This window comes from Phodopus roborovskii, unplaced genomic scaffold (assembly GCF_943737965.1).
Source record: "Phodopus roborovskii unplaced genomic scaffold, PHOROB, whole genome shotgun sequence".
Classification (NCBI taxonomy): domain Eukaryota; kingdom Metazoa; phylum Chordata; class Mammalia; order Rodentia; family Cricetidae; genus Phodopus; species Phodopus roborovskii.
In genome coordinates, this window is record NW_026126611.1 from 11,784,871 (window position 1) to 11,805,021 (window position 20,151).

Genomic DNA, 20,151 nt, shown 5'->3' on the forward strand with positions numbered 1-20,151 from the left:
TCAGTCTTCAGAATGCAGCTCACTTTCCGTAGGAGGCGGTGGCTCTGAGTCCAGTTTACACCAGAAGGAAGGGATTATTACGTGAGAAGGGGCCTAAGGCTAAATGAGTCAGTACTTGGGAGTTTGCAATGCTGGCTCTGTAGCCTTATGTGGGTTATCATTGGCCCTACTTCTTCCAAGGCTTATCATTTCCAACGCCAGTGGAAATAGTACAGTGGGATAAAATCGTCCAAGTACAGTGGGATAAAATCGTCCAAGGTAGAGAGTTTTGGGGTGCTCACACTGCCCTGTGTGCTGGAGAGGCCATTTAACTCCAACCGATATAAGGAATTGTGTGCCATTCACTTGATTTCCAACCAAGAGATGCAGAGAAGTCATTGGTTTGTTGGTGGAGCTGTGAGCCTGCCAAATCCGAGGATGGTCCGTCCTTCTTTTCCTGATTTTAATTACATTTTACTCATTTGGATGAATGTGCCTGCCAAGGCCCCCAAGAGGAGGTCAGATGACAACTCGACAATTTGAATTTTTACGGGGTGGGGTGAGTTGGGGTGAGGGTTCTGGGGCCTAGAACTCAACTTCCCAGGTTTGGCAGCAAGTGCCTTTACCTGTTGAGCCATCTCGATGACATGAATGCTTTTGAAATGTACGACCAAGCAGGCTCCAAAGAGCGGGTTATGTAACGCTGTGTATCTGAAAGCTCTAGATAGGAAAGGCCATCACATTTAAGAAAAGGGGGGGGGGGATGTGCCTGAGCAGAACTGGGAACCATAAAAACTTACTTGCTATGAAAATCCCTGTGCTGGATGTGAGTCAGATTGTAAGCCATTTTGAAGACAGTGTTTTAGAGGGAGCCCTCAATCTTCATCACTGATGTGGGGTGATAAGTACCCCCAAAGGCCCATATGTTAGGGACTACTACTGCTAATGATGTCATTAGTAGAGAGAAGGATATTTTAAGGGTTGAGGCCTAGATGTAGCAATTTAGGTCAATAGAGATGTGTCCATGGAAGGGCCTCCCATCTTCCCTTCAGCTACCATCAGGCAAACAGCTTTGTTCTACATACACACACTTGCCTGGTATACTGCCTTGTCATAGACCCCAAAACCACAGGCTGGCCCGCCATTTGTCTCAAACCACAGGCTCATAATAAGAACTCCACCCTGTGGTGATACATTAGTTTTGATTTATTAAAGCTTGCCCGAGGACTCAGAAAAACAAAGTCAGCCTCAAGCTGTAGAGATCGGGCAGTTGGTGACACACACACCTCTACTCCCAGCAGCGAGAGATTAGGAGGAGGCGGTGCAGGACTCAGGATTAAGAGGTAGACCGATCTCTGTGAGTTCAAAGCCACCCAGATGTACACAAGATTGGTCCAGTCCTAAAGAAAACAGCTCACAGAAAGATGCTCTCGGCACCTGGGATCACGCGCCTTTAATCCCAGCACTAGAGGGGCATAAAGGTAGGAGCAGGGTCTTCAGTGGTCAGTATCAGGCATTCATTCTCCAGCCACACTGAGGATAGGAAGACATTCAGTCTCAGGGTTCTCCAGCTACACTGAGAAGAGGCAGCAGGATCAGCCCATTCGGTCTGAGGTAGTGGTGAGAGCCAGTGGCCGGCTGCTTTGCTTTTCTGATTTTCAGCATGAACCTTGAACCCCATTTCAGTCTCTGGATCCTTTATTCTTCCTGTTGCACCCCTCTCCCCTTAAAAGCTGCTTTCCACACTGGACGGTGATGGTGAGGGCCTTTACTTCCAGCGCTCGAGAGGCAGAGGCCATCCTGGTCTGCAGAGTGAGTTCCGAGACAACCAAGGAAGGCTACACAGAGAAGCCCTGTCTTGGAAAACCAAGCCAACCAAACCAAACCAAGCCAAGCTAAGCCAAAACAACAACCACCACAAAAAAAACAAAACAAAACAAAACAAACAAACAAAACCTGTTTTCCTCAGGTAGTCTTTACAATGGAAAACACTGTTGAAAGGACCCACTGTGATCCAGACCTTAAATTTGGTTACATGCTAAGGTACAGTCTGTCTCCTCACCTTCAGGCCAATCATTTTAAACAATCAACATTATGTCTTCTAGTCTTAAAATTATAAGTGAGCTTTTCTTGTTTGTTCTCGTATTGGTCATTAAGGTAATTTGTTTGAACTATGGAATTATGGGCTACAATGAATTCCTGTCAGCAGTGGTCCTGCTCTGCCTTAACTAAAGAAATAGTGGATGAAAATTAAAACACTGTCTGAGAAATGGCTAAGAGAATGTCTTATTTCACACTGTTTGACAATGAACTAAGGGCTAGCCTATCGCGACTTATTTACAATCTTCACAGGCAAGTAAGAAAAACCAAACCAAAACCAAAACCAACAAACAAACAAAACCACTTGAAAGTTCAGAATAACAAATGCCTGTGCTGATGGGATAATTAAGATCAATACTCAGAACACAGATGTGGATAAGCCCAGCCTGGACCTACAGCCAGCGTAGCTTAGACGAAGCCAGGGTGCTATCATTACCAATGAGAAGCATTTGGAGTCTTACATGGGGTTGTTCAATATGTAAGGCGTGGGCAGTGAAGACTAGCTGCCCACCTGATGGCACAATTGAGAGACGCCTGAACCATGAGGACGTAATAATACTCATCGGTGAGTATAGCTGAGTACACTGTTGTTAAAAGTGAAGTCTTGTCCCCGGATCCTTCTTCTCTCCTCTCCCCCTGCCCATTTCTGTCTCCTCTCTGCTGTGAGGTCAATTGTCACATGCGCCTACTTCCAAGGCCACAGAGCCAGCCACCATGAACTTAACTGCGAGCCCAATTAAAACGTTCTCCTTTTTCAGTTGTTTATGTTGGGTATTTTTGTCCCAGTGCTGAAAGGCTAACCATCACACGCAGGCATAGGACACACTTGCACTGTAAGAGAATTGTTGGGAGATATTTGATTACACTGTATAGACAGGTCACTCTGTTTGGTTTAATAAAAAGCTGAACCACCAGTACGGGAGCAGGATTTCCAGGTACGGAGGATGCTGGGAAGAAAGAACCACATGAACAGAAGCCTGGAGTTCATTGAGCACAATAAATTACTTAACAGGCTGGGGTAGGATGGAAAAAATGAGGAACATTGATGAGTGAAAGCTGAAGAGCCAACTGCCATGACATAGCTGCTTGTGTAATAGTCTTGTGAAAGACTATCACCCCAGACCTATGCCCTTAAAATGATTAAGCTGATGATCTTTGTGTTGTATCTTACCACAATTTTTAAAGCATCAAGAAGATGAAGGGTAAAAAAAAAAAAAAAAAAAAAAAAAATCTCAGGTCATTAAAAAAAGGCATCTATTTTTTTTTTTTTTTTTTTTTTGCAAAGAACAGTTGCTCTATCCAGAGGCCAAAACAGAGGAGACAGGGATCACCAGGGGTAATCAAATCAAGAGGCCAGTATCCATCAATATAGGGAGGCTACTTGGGATAACGGTAGGATATAGTGGTGGTGAGACCATGATGTGATGAAGCCTGCAGTTCATAGCCTGACACTTTCACTGGATGAAGAGGAATAGAGACACAAATATCTTCATTCTAGAAAGTGTGAGCTTCCATGCAGTAGTAGTTCATTCAATTTTTTATGCCTATGGGTGCTTTGTCTGCATGTATGTCTGTATCATGGAAGCCAGAGGAGGGTGTTGGAGCCCCTGGAACTGTATTTATAGAGACGTTGTGAGCTGCCTTGTGGGTGCTGGGGATTGAACCCATGTCCCCTAGAAGAACAGCCAGTGCTCTTTACCTCTGAGCCATCTCTCCAGCCAAGTTCCTTCATTTATTAGGGCAGGTTAATACAGCATTTCTCATCTTTGGAATAAGCTCCGTGCATGTGTAGTAACCCCCAGGACTGTGGTGAGTCTGGGGGACAAGGGCCACTGCAGATGTGAAACTCTACCTGCAGGGATATAATAATGGCCTTATCCCTCATCTGAAGAACCAAGGCAGGTAAACTCCCCCCGTGGTGCTCAGCGGTGGGTTCTGTGCTGAGGATCAAGCACGTAGGGTAGAACAGACAGAGTGGGTGATCCTAAAAAAGAGACAGATCACGGAGAGCTGGGTAGAGGATGTCATTCTGCATGTGTGTAGACATGCCATGCTGGCTGCAAAGGGGGTGTGTAAGAAAGGGAGGAGTGCAAGGAAACCGGAAGACGGTAGCTAGGTGGCCAGTGAGGAATCCATGTAGTCCCAGAGAAAGATTGCATCTGGCCATGCTTTGGAAGAGCAGCACACAAAGGGTCAGAGGAAAGGACATCCATTTTGGACAACCGAGGTAGAGATTCCCTGGAGGAAAGCCTCCTGTCCCTCACAAAGGGAGTCTGAGCATCCTTTAGGAAACAGGATATGAATAGTAGTTGAGCCTGGTGGGATTCCTAACCGTCAAGGAGACTCTTTTATCTCACACACCGACATCCTAGGGAGGCTTGTAGAGGCCAGAAAGGTAGGAGTCATTAGTGAACTGCCCCAGATGGAAAGTGTCCCAAAGGAACATCGTGTTCTTCACGCTTTCTGTGATGGGCACTCATTTTTCTCCCGGAAGATCCTCTGTCGTTTATCTAGAACATCTGTGCTCTAGCTGCCAACCAAGCCCATAAAGGGGAACAGAGGAACAACCTCCCCCAGAGGTCAAAGCGAGTCACCAACACTAATGTTGATTTTGCTCCTTTAGTATCTTCTCCTCAGATCTCATTGCATTGCCTCACCAGAATCTAGGACCAAAAAGGCTAGCCCAGCCCCGACTCCCTTCTCTTTGCCCCTTCTACATAAGTTAGAAGTTTGGATTTTTTAAACTTGTTTTTTACATTGCACAAGTTAGATTCAGCCTCTGGACCAGCAGCTCATTGACTCCAGTTGAACTTGTGTATGGAAGAAGGAATTTGCTTACTCCATGTTCTTTTTGGGGGGTTCTGCGAGAGCCCTGTGGACAGATGTGCAAACAGTGCATTTGGGGGGCTTGTGTTTGCCCATCCAGTTCTGATCACTATCGAAGTTCTGTTCTTCTATGCTAAACTAAAACCACATGGCATTAGAATCAATGGATCTGCCTGCCCCGTATCTTTTCAAATTGTGTACTGTATGTGAACAAAGCCACTGTCTGAGAAGTGAGGCCTGTCTCTAGTCTATAAAGGGGACTTTGCCCGTGGTATGCGCCACATTGTAAAGCAGGCAAGCCATGCCTTTTGACACCAGGCCTCCTGTGATCGCTTTCCTCCACACCACATGGCTTCTCCTCCCGTATCTGTGTGCTTGGATACCCTTGCTTTCCTCACATCCCCAGTAGCAAGCATCAGGAAAGGCTTTTGTCCATCTCAGGATGGTATGCAGTATCACCCTGATATGCAGTATCACCCTGATACACTGATGCTTAGGTACCACCCTGATACACTGACACTTAGCTAAAACACCTGGAAATCTGCAAAATAGACATTCCAGAATCCAAGGGATAGGAGAGGGCAAGTTCTCATGAAATACCACTTTCTCATGATTGGGTGACATTGTGTTACTGATGGTACTATAAATTAAAAAAAAAAAAAAAAACCAACAGATTTATTTACTTTATTATTTTGTGTGTATGAGTGTTTTGCAAGTGTGTGTGTGTGTGTGTGTGTTCATCACGTGTGTGCCTGGTGGCCATGAAGGTCAGAAGAGAGCATTGGATGCTCTGGAACTGAATTTACAGACAGTTGTGAATTACAGAGCCCTGCCATCTGGGTACTGGGATCCAAACCCAGGTCCTCTGCAGGGCAGCCGGTGCTTCTCACCGAGTCATCTCTCTAGTCTCCCTAAGAGTTTTTCTAAAAGCCCATTGCTTGTTTTTCACGCTTGTCTCCATACACCCTGGGTTTGATTGTTTTCTCTTCCTTTGGGCTTCAGTACGTTTTGAACTCTGTCTAGTCAATCATTAAACATGAGTTGGTCAAGAATAAATTGCCAAAGCATTGTGCAGGATCAAGTAGACAAGACTTGCATGTGCCACCATGTAGAATGTTTCTCTAAAAGGGAACTTTGCTCCCCTGCAAAAGAGCTTTCAAATACAGTGTAAAGCATCCTGCTAAGTTAATTTAGTTATATAGAATGATGAAAGGAGTGAAGAATATGCCATCCCAGAATACACTTAGTTGGCCAGTTGATTGTTTTAAGGCGCAATCAGCTGAAAATTTCGTAACTTCAAGAGGGGACCACTGAGTCTGTCTTACCTACAACAGGCCATATAGATTCTCTTGGAGAATCACCTTGGTATTAAGAGATTGGTCGCTGGGGCTACACTGAACCTGTGTAAAGCTCTGAGGTAGCTAGCCTTCGTTTCCCCCCAGCTTCTGCATCTGCAACCCCATCTTTGACTTTATCTGTTGTTAATAATATCTCTCAAAGTTACTGACCTGGCTGAATGATCTGTTTGTCCTTACATTCTTTCACAAAGTTATTGATGTCTAAAACTACTGTGCTATGGGCATCTCTTTGGTTTTTGTTCTTCTGTAAATATCCCCATGTCTGCATAAAACTAATAAAAATGGTAATATTTTTCTCATGTTAATTGGCTACATATTAATTGGGTCTCTAGATCCAACCAGAGTGTCCAGGTAAGGACCAAGGAGGGAGACAGAGAAAATTTCTCCTCTGCATGGCACAGTGAGGCTTTGAATTTATCTAAGTTTTTGTTTGTTTTTTGAGACAGGGGTTCTCTGTGTGGCCTTGGCTGTCCTGGAACTCACTGAGATCTGCCTGCCTCTGCCTCCCAAGTGCTGGGATTAAAAGTGTGTGTACCACTGCCTGTTGTATTTATTTAATTTTTAAATGTAACAAAATGCCACAGTAAGCTAGTTATGGGGGCAGGGGCAGTGTTAGAAGAAAACCATAAGAATATACTTATGTCTTGAGAGTTTTTAAAGTAAAAATTAGTATGAACAATAAAGCTTCAGATCTCGTGCACACAAGATTATTGAGGGAGACACGTTGATTGACAATATCACCGAGTTCTCATCCCTGAGTGAAAGAATTGAGTGTAGCCTTAGCTGGCTAGCTAGAGAAAGCCACAGCTCACATAGAGGACTAAGAGCTCATAAAGGACTACTGACATTTACTCTTCATATTCAGTCTTCTTCTAATGGCAGATGACAACTTAGTGCACATTTATCCCACCTTCCTTCTGAAGATTTATGCAGAGAATTTATATACATCATGGACTTTTCTGTTGTCACTGGCTTCTCTAAATAACACATGACTTCCAGTAAGTCATCACAGTGAGGACAGCTTGGTATGATGTGTAGAGATGCCTCACTAAAAGAAGATGCTCAACTGCTTTTCCACATGGGTGGAATCAGGCAGCCTATATTTTCAACTGAATTGTCTAGGGTTTGTTTATATTTGGAAATAGATTTGAAAAAAAACTTTAGTAATAACCTATTTATAGATACGTGCTTTTGTCTCTATAATTTTAATCTATCCAAGAAAATTTGAAATACAAAGTTATATGAACTAAGCCTTACTTTGAACTAAAAATTTAGATTAACTTTTCAATTTAATAACAAAAACGATGTTTTATTATTACATCATTCAGTAGAAATATTTTTAATTTAGTGACTGGCTTATTTTAGCCTCCTGTCAAAAAACAAAAACCATTTCAGACACCAAGTTTACTATTTCAAATGCAATGTAGACAAGTGGTTTGTCACGACCCACTGAGACTTTGTGTATCTTCTGCCCTGGTTCCTTTCTGTTGTAAGAAACAATATGACCAAAGGAAGGAAGGGAAGGGGTTATTTCAGTCACTTACACTTCCAGTCCACAGTCTCTCACTGAAGGAAGTCAAGGCAGGAACTGGAAGCGAAAACCATTGGAAATGAGGCTTGCTAGCTTGCTCTCTGGTTCAGGAGCTTATGGTCAGCTAGTCTTCTAATGTAGCCTAGACCCACCCACCTAGGAATGCCGTTGCCCATATTGAGCTGGACCCTCTTACATCAATTAATAATCAGGACAACCCAACCCCATCAGCCAATCTGATCTAGCAAAGTCCTTACACGACGCTGTCCTTTTCAGTGACTCTCGGCTGTGTCCAGTTGGTAGAGCTAACTAGGACATTACCGTGAATCATTTTCTCTGTGGTTCACAAGGCATGACAAGAGTATTATAGCCAAGTAGTCTGGGCAAAAATAAATAAATAAAAATCATATGTTCTAGTGCAAACACAATTCAAACAAAAACTTACTTTGCACTTTACAAACTTTATTAAATAATGGGCATTACTAACTTTCATTGTCTTATATACAGTATTTAAACTATGTTTTCCAAGATGCATTGCTTTCCCCACAAAGAAAAAAAGTAGGTGAAAAGTGAACTTATATATATATATATAAAATTGGAACCTTCAGTACAGCAATCCAGTAAGAACTTTTAATTACATAAATTCCCCCCCAAGTATATACATTGCCACCCCACCTGCAAAAAAACTATTTTAAACAAAAGCACTGAATTGATAACATTGAGAGAGCATCTGAGCATGTACACACAGACAGACACACAGATGTACATGAACACACGTGTACACGCACACGCACGTGCGCATACACACACACGCACACACACACGGCTCTCAAAGTCTGCAGCATGGCCCACGGAGGTTATCATTAAAACTACAGATTTATCCTAGAACCCATAGGACTGCATACATAGACATTTTGTACACTATCACATCCACCTTTGTAGATGACAGCAAACCATGCATCAAAACATTGGTGTGAAAAATTAATAATATCTGAGACTCAGACAGAACAGTAACCTGGACTATATTAGAATGTGAGTCATATAGGCTACACAAAAGCAAAAACAAAACAGGAAGCTACACCCTTGAGCAAGGATCAAGTGACTTTAAAACACACACACACACAAACAAAAACAAACAAACAAAAAACAAAGACACAAACAAAAACAAGTGATACAAATGCATTTCTACACAAATTCCAGCAAACTCTAAGAACAGAGTTCTCATCTTTTCTGCTGTTGCTTTATCTGGAAAACTAACGTCATGCCTAAATAAAAGCAATGGAAAAAGGAATGTTTTCAGAACCACTTAACTCAGTGCTGGAGATGACCCAGGGCCTGGGAGCATGAGGCGAGGGCTCTACCACCAAGTATCACCTTCAATCCCAATTGTTTTGGTAACTACAGGACAAGAAACGCAAAGCAACACCACCACCATAGGATCTTATTTGTAACATAAGGATGGTCACATTTTTATGTTGCACAGTTGAAGGTAAAGGGGGATAGGAGTTAAAGGAGGGAAAGAATTATGGGAAGCTGGGAGTGATCCTTTATTACTGCTTACCATTAATGATGGGCCTGGCGTCTTTCCCTACAGTTCCTGCTTTCATCTTTTTCAACGGAACCGATTGCTTAATTCAAACAAAGACATAAGTTAAAAATGGAAAGTGAGAGGGTGAGGAAAGGCTCCAGAATGTTCCACTGTGTAAAATGAGAACACAAAGGGTACTATGAGGTAAAAGTCCAGCTATATTTGTGGAGCCTTCATTAAAACGCCTTTTTGAAGTAGCAATGCCTGTGTCTTCATTTCTCTGCATCTTTCATTCTTATCTACAGGGAGTTGGATAGGTGTGCTATCACAGTGAAATGCTGTATAAAACTACAACTGCAATGTAAAGGAAGTTACTAGCCAGAACCTAGCAATCAGAGGCTCAGTTCTCTATGTTCCAAAACTCTGAAAGAGGCCCTATGTCACGAACTATTTAGAAACTAAACTCTAGCCCATATCTGTGGCAAAGACTTTTCAAGCAGAGCATTCAGTCCATAGCTCAAGAAACTGCCTGTGAAGAACAGCTCTAGATAGGCCATTTGAATGCATTTTGTCTTATTTTAACTGAGGATTTACTCTGTATTGATAAGAGACAGGCATATATAGTAGTATAGAGGGATGTTTGGATTGTTGGATTTATTTTTTGGGGAAGCAATTCTCTCTTCAGTCGTAACATGAAGACATAATCAGACTGTTTCCAGAAATCTCCCCTATCTTATCTAATAATTAAGTTGGCTTGCATTCTTTTGAGTTTGGATTTTTTTTAAGCCATTAAAGAATTAGTTTATTTCACCCCATAAATTATAGACTTAACCATACTTAGTGGTACACCAGCTGGACCTTGTCTAGGAATACAGCTAAAGATTTTTATTTTTCTAACAGTCAGTTGGTCCTAGGGCTACATTTTAGGTTTTTCAATAGTCACGTCGTGTTGACATCTAATGAAATGGGATAGGAACACCAGTGTGGGAACCTTAAAATACGTGATGAGACTATATCCTCATCTGTGGTCCCTGGCATATATCATTCTTGAGTCTTGCCATAAATATACAGAAATGCCACACGGAATTCTTTAAATAACTCTAGTTTCTCTTTTTAAAAGGTGTGGAAGAGACTTGTGCTACCTCTGAGTCACAGTATAAAACTCCTTGGGGTGTGGGAGGGGGTAATCTGAGAGTCGTATGAGCTCTACTGTAAGGATATGGGGGCAATGCCCTAGCCAGCCAGCTCAAAGAGCTGGCCTTAAAGAAAGGAGGGCATGTTTTACACCTCCAGGCATTACAAAATTGCTTTAAAGTGATAAATACATAAAAAAGAAACAAAACAAACAAAACAAAAAAACACACCTCATCCCCATTGGTAACTTGTAAGCCTGAGGTGCCGATTCAGACACTTCTAGAACCCTAGGCAAAGCTGCTGGAGCTAAGACACTGAAATTTCTCCCTCAGAGACTGGACAATGTTTTGCTGACTGGGTGACGGCCCCCTCCACAGATAATCATTCAATTTGTCGGAGTCCTTACAGGCTGTCAGGTAAGGAGGAAACCCAAGCCTGCCGCTCACAGGCTCTTTCAAAGAGCAAGGTGTGCTGTGTCTACAAAGGTTACCAGAACAGTCAGGGTCCAGGGTCTTTGGGTCAGACTTCCTGCCCCGACTCAGAGAGAGATCCAGATCCACTTCCTCCTCTTCTGACTTTATCTCCACGTAGTCATCCTCGTCTCCTTCTGTCTCTTTGAAATTAGAAAAGTAGTTCTGTGTCGCTACTTGGGCGCTTAAGGGTAAATTTCTATTTACCACCAGAACTTTCTGTGAGTCTTGGAGAGTGAGGTCAGAGCGTTTTCCAGTGTCCTGTTGATGCGAGTCCACTAGGCCCGACAGCAAATCCTGTTGGCTTGCACCCCTGGGACTTTTGTGTAAATTTTTTTCTGTCTCACTTGGGTAGTTGATGGAGTCAAGAGATTTGTTTATCAAGATTGAGGAGGATGGCTGGGGCCTGCTGGCGGGCTGGGCTTTGCGACCCAGAGAGTTGTAAAGGTCCTGACAATTCTCTCTGTGGGGCTGGCTGACCACCACACTGCACCGCTGCACAGGGCCCAGCAGAGGGTCTGACACTTGAAGAGAAGGCACTGAACAAGCCGCCGACAACTGTCTGGGAATGCTTTGGGCGATGATCTCTAACGTGGGATATTTTGCCTGTGAGTCTTGCTCTGGCTGGGGACAGAAATCCGCTAATTCTCCGTTACTGTAGGGTGAATGCCAAAGCCAGTCCTCACCACCTTGCTGGGCCTGGGAAGGTGATGCTGGCCTGTGGAGAGAGGGTTCTCGGGTCCTCGCCCAGACATCCCTCTGAACTTTAAGGGGTGTCTCTCTGAACACGATCTGGTCATACAGTTGGGAATATTCAGCAATCCTGGCACCTGGAATGCATATATTGAAACCATTAAGTATACATTGTGTTATCACTACCTAGAAAGCTTAAAAATAAGGACATTACACCCTAATAGATGTATGTAAAAAACAGACAAGAGACTTAAGATTAAGGGTAAGCAGTCACTGAATACAATGCTAATAGAAATAAGCCACAGTTTAATAAAAACAGAGTTCATTTAACTTGATTGAATTTTACACTATTTTATCTGAATGGGTGTCCAGTGTGTGTCATGAAGCTTCCTTTAACCCGCAAAATAGTGTCAATGCTGAAAACAAGTCATTGCCAAATGAGAACACTAGAGCTAATGTCCTGATGTATAAAAATACCTCATGCCCACTAAAAGAACCAGGACCACAGTGCTGTAGCCACCCCTGGCTTCACACTACTCTTGTTCGCCCTCAAACAAATGTTCTTAGAAAAGCTGCCTCCTGGAGCTGTTCCAGTGCCCATGACTTCCAAATAGCCCTCTGCCACTGCTGCCTGGCAGCCAGAATACTGGAGAGTTCTTTCCTTTAGCTCAAGTAGGGACTAGCTCACATATCCGTTCCCATTCCTCCAAAGCCAAGAGCAAAAGCCCATGCCTCTTAAGCCACCGAGAACAGACCCCTTGCTCAAGCACTCCATAACGGAATGCTGTCTGGCACTGGCTTAAGAACACAACTTGACAGTTGCTTCCAAAAAAGCACTTGCCACCTTTAATTAAACCACAGCCCCTTCTCCACGTTGTCTGACTTCAGAGTGCAGGCATCTCCACAGACATGACCTAGATGGTGATACGCAATGGAGAACATTCTCCTGAGCCAGCAGGGAGTCGGTTCGGGAGATGCACCCAGCTGTGCTCTGGGAACACACTGGACATCCTGTGTATTGCTTGACATCTGCATGGCATCTCTCAAGGAAGCTCATCCCATCTGTGACAACCCGCAAATGCCATTATATATGATGGAGCAATTTACACGCTTCGTAACCTGTTGTTGCTATACTAGCCTTTAAATTTCAGTGAGGGATGCATTGAGTGGAACTTCTGCTGGTTCTTCAGCCTGCCTTCCTTGAAGATGGAGACGCCTCGCTATATTATGTGCTTTTCGCTGTAACCCTCCATCCTTTCTCCCCTTGACACCCCCCCAACCCCGCTCCCAGCAATCAAGGCAAGCCATCTGTGTAATGTCTCATTAGAGTTTACATTCAGATGCTCTGCGTTTCGGACTGCATTTTAAACTGCAGTTAAGGACAGAGAATATTGCTCAGAAATTTCTAGAAGCAAAAACTTGCCAAATTGCTCCTTAAGTGGTATAGTAAAGACTCCTAAGACCAAGTCAAATGCAGCAGCACCCCAGGGAATACCACCTAACCATCCCCTTGCATTGCAGTGTTCTGTGCCTGCCATTCTCCCCCAGCCTGGCATATTGTATTAACTATGAGAGCCAACCACGGGGAGCAGGACCTTGGACAAAGTCCTATGCTTTGGCTGGAGCTGTTGTATGCAGCCTGGAACTGATCTACAGCTGAACTTCCACAGAGTTCTAAAGAGATGACAATTTGAGGGAAAGCGGAATTAACGTGCAATTGAAACAAAAGCATAAATTTACCCATAAAGTTTGATTGGAGGACATGGCCCCTCAGCTAATGGAACGCAATGTGAAAATACTCATGCGCCACATCGTCTCTAAATAAAATGCTCCTTGTATTTCTCAGGCCCTTTCCCTCCCACACTCTCCTTATCTTTGCTTTGTCAAGCCTCACCCATCTCTCAAAATCCTCCACAAGCCCTAGCCTCCTCAAAACCGCTTCCCCAACTTCTTTCATAAGCTTATATGGGGCTGGAGGGATGGGTTAACAGTGCTGGCTCCACCGCCAGACAACCCAAGTCTGATTCCCAGAACCCACATTGGGCAGCTCACAACTGCCTGTAAGCTCCAGTTCCAGGGGATCTGACACACTTATCTAGCATCTAAGGGCGCCTGCATGCACACACACACACACACACATACATACATACTCAGGCACACACACATATAAATAAAATAAATAAAGACATTTCAAAAGTCTTATATGCATTTACTCAAACACATGCACTCAAAGGGGAAAACTACCTGGCTAATCGCCTCCACAGGCTAATTTATTATTGAAGGTAATCAATCTATGAGCTTTTGGTCTCAGAGAACAATGTTGTACATTTTGCTTAGGATGCCAGACTTCTAGAAGGAAACTGGTCTCAACTACTTCATTACATGGGTTTCTTTTCATCCTTTCCTTCTGAGCCTAGGACTTCAAGTGTATGGGCCTTTTCTGAGACCACCCAACAGAGTCAAGACAGTGTGTAAATCAAGCCACAGCAGTTAGATGGCCTTGGATTAAAATGCTTCCCATAGATAACTCCTACTGGGCGCTTTAACCTTTAGATGACAGAGAGGAGGGTCATTGATAAATTCTGAATGTATCTCACCAGAAGAGAAAACTCATCTGTTATTTCTTGTCTCAATGTTCCCAATGAGCGATTGCAACCTTGCAGGCTGCCAGTAAGGACAAGACAAAATTTCATAGCTCAAGCTGTGATTAAATAGACCTTGTTATCCAGATGCATGGGAAATGGCTGGCCACCACCATTGACATCTCCAGCCTAGGAAACCCAGGTCAAAGTTTGCCTACGCCTTTACTTCTGCTACTGTCCATATAGGACATACACATTATTATTACATGATGATATCAGGATTTCTCTTGTTCCCCCCCCCCCACGAAGATTCGAAAGTTGGAGTTCTTTTATCATCAAAAATTGAAATAATTCTTGTGGCAGGAAATATCAAACAATGCTGATTTCAAGACAGAGGAGTAGGAAAAAAATATTGATATTTCTGATGTTGCTCAGATATAAACAGAAGCATAGAACTGTGCTCTCCCTATATTACACAAAAAAGTTCTCCAGCCTATATGAAAACGTCACTCCAAGGAGTCAAATACTATCAGCGGAACAAGATGGTCACATGCTACAATAGGGCTCTAAAAGTTGGGAGCACTGGACCTGGTTGGGCGATTTCTAGGTGGACATGTGACCGGGGGCCTGTAGACCCCCGGGACAGAGTTCAATAAAGATGCTCGAGCGTTTCAGCAGGTGAATAGGGCGCTCTTCCTTCCGCACAACACCGAGAGCAAGCTCCTGGCAAAGTGGCAAGGCCCATGCGCAGAAGTCTGGAGAATCGGTCCATTCGATTACGGCGTCCTGTGCCCAGATAAACAAGAGAGAGAAAAGGAGTCATAATGTCAACTGATTGAAAGCCTAGTGGGCACAGGAAGTGGCCTTGATCACCCACTGGAAACAGGTCTGATAGACGGCAGGCCCCAGGGTTATGCTCCTGCCATGAGGGGGGAAAGACAACATGGTCACAAAGACCCTTTGGGAGGGAATGCTCCTCTTAGATGGAGGAAGATGTCCATAACAGCCTAGTAGCCCGGCATGTCAAGAAAAGGTCCAGATGCAAAACTTAGAAGAGATCTCCTGGGACCCCAAGAAGGAAGACAGAGGGATGAACCAGAAGGAAAAAAGAAAAGCAAACGGGACCCCAATCAGCAGCCACAATACTTCAAAAGTGGGCGAGAAGAATTCTATTCAAAGAAGTTGTAGGTTCCAATTCATCAGGCCTGCGGGGCTCGCTTCAAACAAGCTCAGAGTTTTGCATCTTAGTGGCTGGCTCATACCCCAGTTGACCTAGCCCTGCCTGTTAGTGGTGAACTGTAGTCTGCTGGCGTGCATACTCAATTCTTCACCAGCATCAGAAATATTAGTATAATATTTTCCCTGAACCTGGGAAACAATGGCCGGACCTCAGCTATTGGCTGAAATTACCGCTATGCAACTTCTCTGTGTACCTATGCTACCCCACTCCACCCCAAGTCCTCCTGCAGTTTGACATCAGTCCCTTCCTGCAACTATTAAATAACCTGCTTGCCAAGACGAGAGCGTTGGAAAGAGGATGTAAATGACTTTAAGATCGCTGTTGCTGGGAGGAAAAAGAAATGCATTCTAGCCTCTCTCACAGTGACACAGAAATCAATTTTTTTTTAAATTTGTTTTTGTTGTAAATAAGAACTCTAAGATTCTGTAAAACCCTTTAGGAACCAAGTCCAAGCCATCACTACTCCCTTATCTGGTAGGAAACCACTGAAAATGAAAACTTTTGATAATTAATGCTTTAAATTATGGCGTGTTTCCCCCCTCGTGGATCTCTTGAATTCATTTAGGATTTGGATCTCTCCTCCCCACTGTCTAGTTTCCACGGAGATAAAGAAGTCAAATCCAGAGAAAGGAAGTGAGTGGCTGAGCGGCATGGATGTGCACAAAATGTGCCTTGTCATGAGGCCCATTTGCTGACCCTGTTGATGCCGTTTGGTTTTAACTTTCATATTTATGGGGTTTTTTTTGTTTGTTTTGAGATGAGGTTTTTCTATGTAGCCCAGGCTGGACCCAGATAAGACCTCCCTGCCCTTCCTGCTGGGTGCTGATTATAGGTGCGCTCCATCACGTCTGACTTGGTTTCTGCTTTTAATTGGAAAACTGACTCTTTTCATACGCAGGTAGTTGTTTGACTTCCTTCCTTCCTTCCTTCTTTTTCTTTCTCTGTCTTCCCTTCCCTTCTCTCTTGTTCCTTCCCTCCCTCCATCCCTTTCGTCCTCCTCCCTCTCTCTTTCTTTCCAAACAGGATCTCACTATGCAGCCCAGGCTGGCTTAGAACTGGCTAGAATTCACAGATCCTCCTGTTTCCAAACCTGGAATTTTAGGCCTCGTCACAGGGCATGGCCAGGGTAGGGTTCCTTAAAATATGGTGGATTGTTGAATATAGATTCCAGGGGCTATGAAGTGGCTGAGTTGGAAGAGTGCTTCATTAGGCCCGGGTTCAATCCCCGTGCCATGTAAAACCAGGTGTGGGCCACCCACCTGTAATCCTAACTTTTGGGTGGGGGGTGTGTGTGTGCAAGAGGTCAGAAGTTCAAGTGGTTAGTGATACAGGGAGTCTAAGGCCAGCCCAGGCTACATGAGTCCCTGTCTCAAAAGAGAAAAAGACAGATTCCTAGCCCCAACCCAGAAATCAGTATCTGGGGATGAAAAGATTTCCTAAGGAGAGTGCCTCTCCTGTGTTTTCTTTTCTGCTTCAGTCACAGCTCAAGGCTTCTCGTGGATCAGTGTTTCGTTCTGCCTTCCAGGATGTCACACTAGGAAACCACTTATCTGTTGGTGTTCCCGATCTAAAAGCCCAGCAAGGCCCGCAAAGGAAGTCTGCCGGGAGACTTAAGCTTCTTGGAATCATTAAAATAAAATTAAAAAAGAAAAACCAAGTGAGATGGTGTTGAATGCATTGTAGCCGGCTGCTATTTTAAGTCACCATGTAGTAGTGAAATACGTGGGAAAAAAATGAATTGTAGTTTAGAAAAATGCATGAACATGGGGGGGGGGAGGCTGGACATAAAGGGCCGTGCCTGAGAGCACTGGCTGCCTTTCCAGAAGACCTGGGTTTGATTTCCAGAGCCCGCACGGCAGCTCACAACTGCAGCTCTGTTCCAGTGGATCCAACACCCTATTCTGGCTTGTGCTGGTATTGCATGCGTACGGTACACAGGCATACAGGCAGGCATACACAGATTACATAAATAAGTAAATCTTTAAAAGGATTCTTTTTTTTTTTTTTTTTTGTCTTTTCTAGTAGAAGTGGGCACTTCCGTTTCGTATGTGTGTACATATTTATGGCTGTGTATGCCTGTGTATTTGGAAGCCTGAGGCGCCAATGTTGAATGTCTTCCTCAGTTGCTCACCACCCTGTCTTCTGAGTCAGGGTCTCTCACTGAGCCTAGCCTGGCTTCTTACATGGGTGCTAGGGAACTCAACTCAGGTTCTCTCGTTTGTATGGCAAGTCCTTTACCAGCTGGGCCATCCCCGCATCTCTGGGCTGGGAGTGAACACTTTGGGGGGGGGTGCTTTGCAACAAACAGCAGCCCTATTCTAGCTGATTCCCAACCTCAGTGGTTTTGAGGTACACCTACTCCCCAACACACTGCGGATTCTTATGCGTCTTTCATAGGTTAAAGCAGATAGCTTCTCTCACATCTCAGGCTGCATTCCAGAAATGTTTTCCTAAATGTGCCAACTCTATAGTAACATTACATGTGTACCAAGCCCCAAGGCCCAATCATGCTAGTTTACATGACCCAACTGAAGTAAAGATCCGAGGGCCAACAGTGGCTTTGTGGCCTGTTCTCACAGGGTGTCCGTCCTGAGGACAGTTAGAATTGGGAAGCCTGTTCCCACACCTGATTGTCAGGAAGGAAGAACAGAGCTCGGAACATACCAATGGCAGGCCCTCCTTGTCTCTTCTCTTCCAAGATGGCCGCCAAGTCTTTGGGAATGGGCTTATGTTGACTGGCTGCTGGCTGCTCCAACTCTGGGCTTCTCACTTTCAAAAGCTGATTCGCCTTCTTAATCTTTTGACTGTACTGCCTTGCCATCATAAAGACCCTACTCTTGGTCTTGTCTGTGGCCTCCAACCCAAGGTCAGGGTTTTCTGGGTCTGCTTGGGGTAGGCTGTAGTTGGCTAAGTCATAGGGACTGTCCACAGGAGGCACCTCACTGGCCAGAGAGAGTTGGTTAAGACTCATGAAGGAGCCTTCTGTAGAGGTCAAGTCATCTTCGCGGGACCAGTTGGCCCTGCTAGCCCTGGCAGGCCTGCTTTTTCCAGGAGTGAGGAAACCCTGACTCCCAGGAAGGGACAGCATAGATGTGGCATGTCCTGCGTCTCTGCTCAGCTCTCGGGTGCTCTCGACACATAGCCTCTCTGGCACATCATCTTTGCTGACAGGAAATGCCGCGAGGAGACGGTCTCTCGCTTTGTCTTCATTTTTCTTGATGTAATTTTCCAGGTCATTCCAGATTTCATCGACGTCTTCAGACTGTTTGTCTGACAGAGCCTTATCGGTAATAGGTGGGTTACAGCGGGGAGTGTCGTATAACAAACTCAAATAGTCAGTATCAGAGGGCCCCTGAGGGTAAGACACATCGTCCTCACTGAACTGGAGGCTGTCCCGGGAGACAAATGGCCTCAAGCTGTCACAGCATGCAAAATCAGCTTCCAAGCCCAGGAAGGTATTCTTTTTAGGCTGCTTAAGAGTGCTACATTTGAAGTCCAGTGACGGTGGCTCTGGAAGCCCTATGGTGTCATAGATGTTTTCTTCCACTACTTGGAATTCATGTATGCTTTGGTTAGATGCCTCTTGAGCACTGGGAGCTGCCTCTTTCTTTGGGTAGAGAGAGCTTGTACTATGGCTAGCCTGCCTCTTTGAGAAGGCTAACTCTGGGGTGCTCTTGGGGCGCACAGAGTCTCTGGGTGATTTGGAAAAAGAGGATTCAGCTTCATCCCGCTTAGCAACCATTAACTTTAAGTCTTCAAAACTTATGTTATCATAGACATGGTCTATATCATCAATTGTCAACTCTACAGATGACCCAAAGGGAGTCATTCCTCCCTGTCCCCCTGGTTGAGGGCCATTCTGCAGTTCTCTCCTGGGACAGTACTGGGAGCCTTCACTGTCCCGAATTCTTGCTTCAGGAGGACATGTGTTGCTTTCGCCAGCACTGCTGGCCCGTCGGACAATCCTGTGACCGGAGCTGGCGATCTCGGCGGGTTCAATCAATCCCAGGTGCCAACTACAAGGGCGACTGGAAGTGTTCTCCTCACACAACCTGGTGGAATTAAGATCCGAGGAAGAAAAGGACGGGACAAACATCTGGTAATCATCGTCATCTTCTTCGTTGGCCTGTGTGGACCGCCTGACGTGGTGATCCGTCCAGAGGCTTCTGATAGCACCGCCCCCACGAAGCATACTGATAATGGCCGTGCTGGTTGGCTGGCTGTTCCTCTGGGCAGGAGGAGGTGTGGCAGAAGTCAGCGGGGAAGAGCCTTCCTCTCTAGAAACCTGAAGGAGACAGACACAGAGCAACTGAATTATTGCACCATAGGGAAGATGTAACACTGGGGAACATCACCACGTAGCTTAGACGGCCTTGTTGTTATAGGAAATGACCACTAGACATTGTTGGTTTTCAGTTGAGTCAAAGAGCATTTCGGATTTTTGACAAGGGGGCAGAAAGGGCAGGGATATTTATTTATTTATTTATTTATTTATTTATTTACAAACTGTAATTAGTTTTCGCGGTTCAGTCTATGAATTAGATAGATATCAGAAAACCTAGGCGCTGAAATAGTAACTTGCCTTTTCTGGTTAGTAGTAAGGTTAGAACTCCAACTTAACTGACTCTAAAATCTTTGCTCCAAAACAGAACGGAAGTGAACTATGGCAAGCGTGGTAGTTATCCATTGCATAAATGAGTATGCATTGGG

At 44.5% G+C, this 20,151-nt stretch overlaps 1 protein-coding gene across 2 annotated transcripts in view; it reads right to left on the reverse strand.

Moving 5' to 3' along the window:
• Window positions 1-8,235: 8,235 nt before the first annotated feature.
• Window positions 8,236-20,151, reverse strand: part of Plekhg1 (pleckstrin homology and RhoGEF domain containing G1) — a 74,920-nt gene continuing 63,004 nt past the window's right edge. For both annotated transcript variants that reach the window (XM_051206010.1, XM_051206009.1), the window contains 2 exons: window positions 18,106-19,726; window positions 8,236-11,756 (listed from right to left, as the gene is read on the reverse strand). In XM_051206010.1, coding sequence (XP_051061967.1) covers window positions 10,744-11,756; window positions 18,106-19,726 — 2,634 coding nt within the window. In that variant the 3' untranslated portion in view covers window positions 8,236-10,743. The remainder of the gene's footprint in view (window positions 11,757-18,105; window positions 19,727-20,151) is intronic.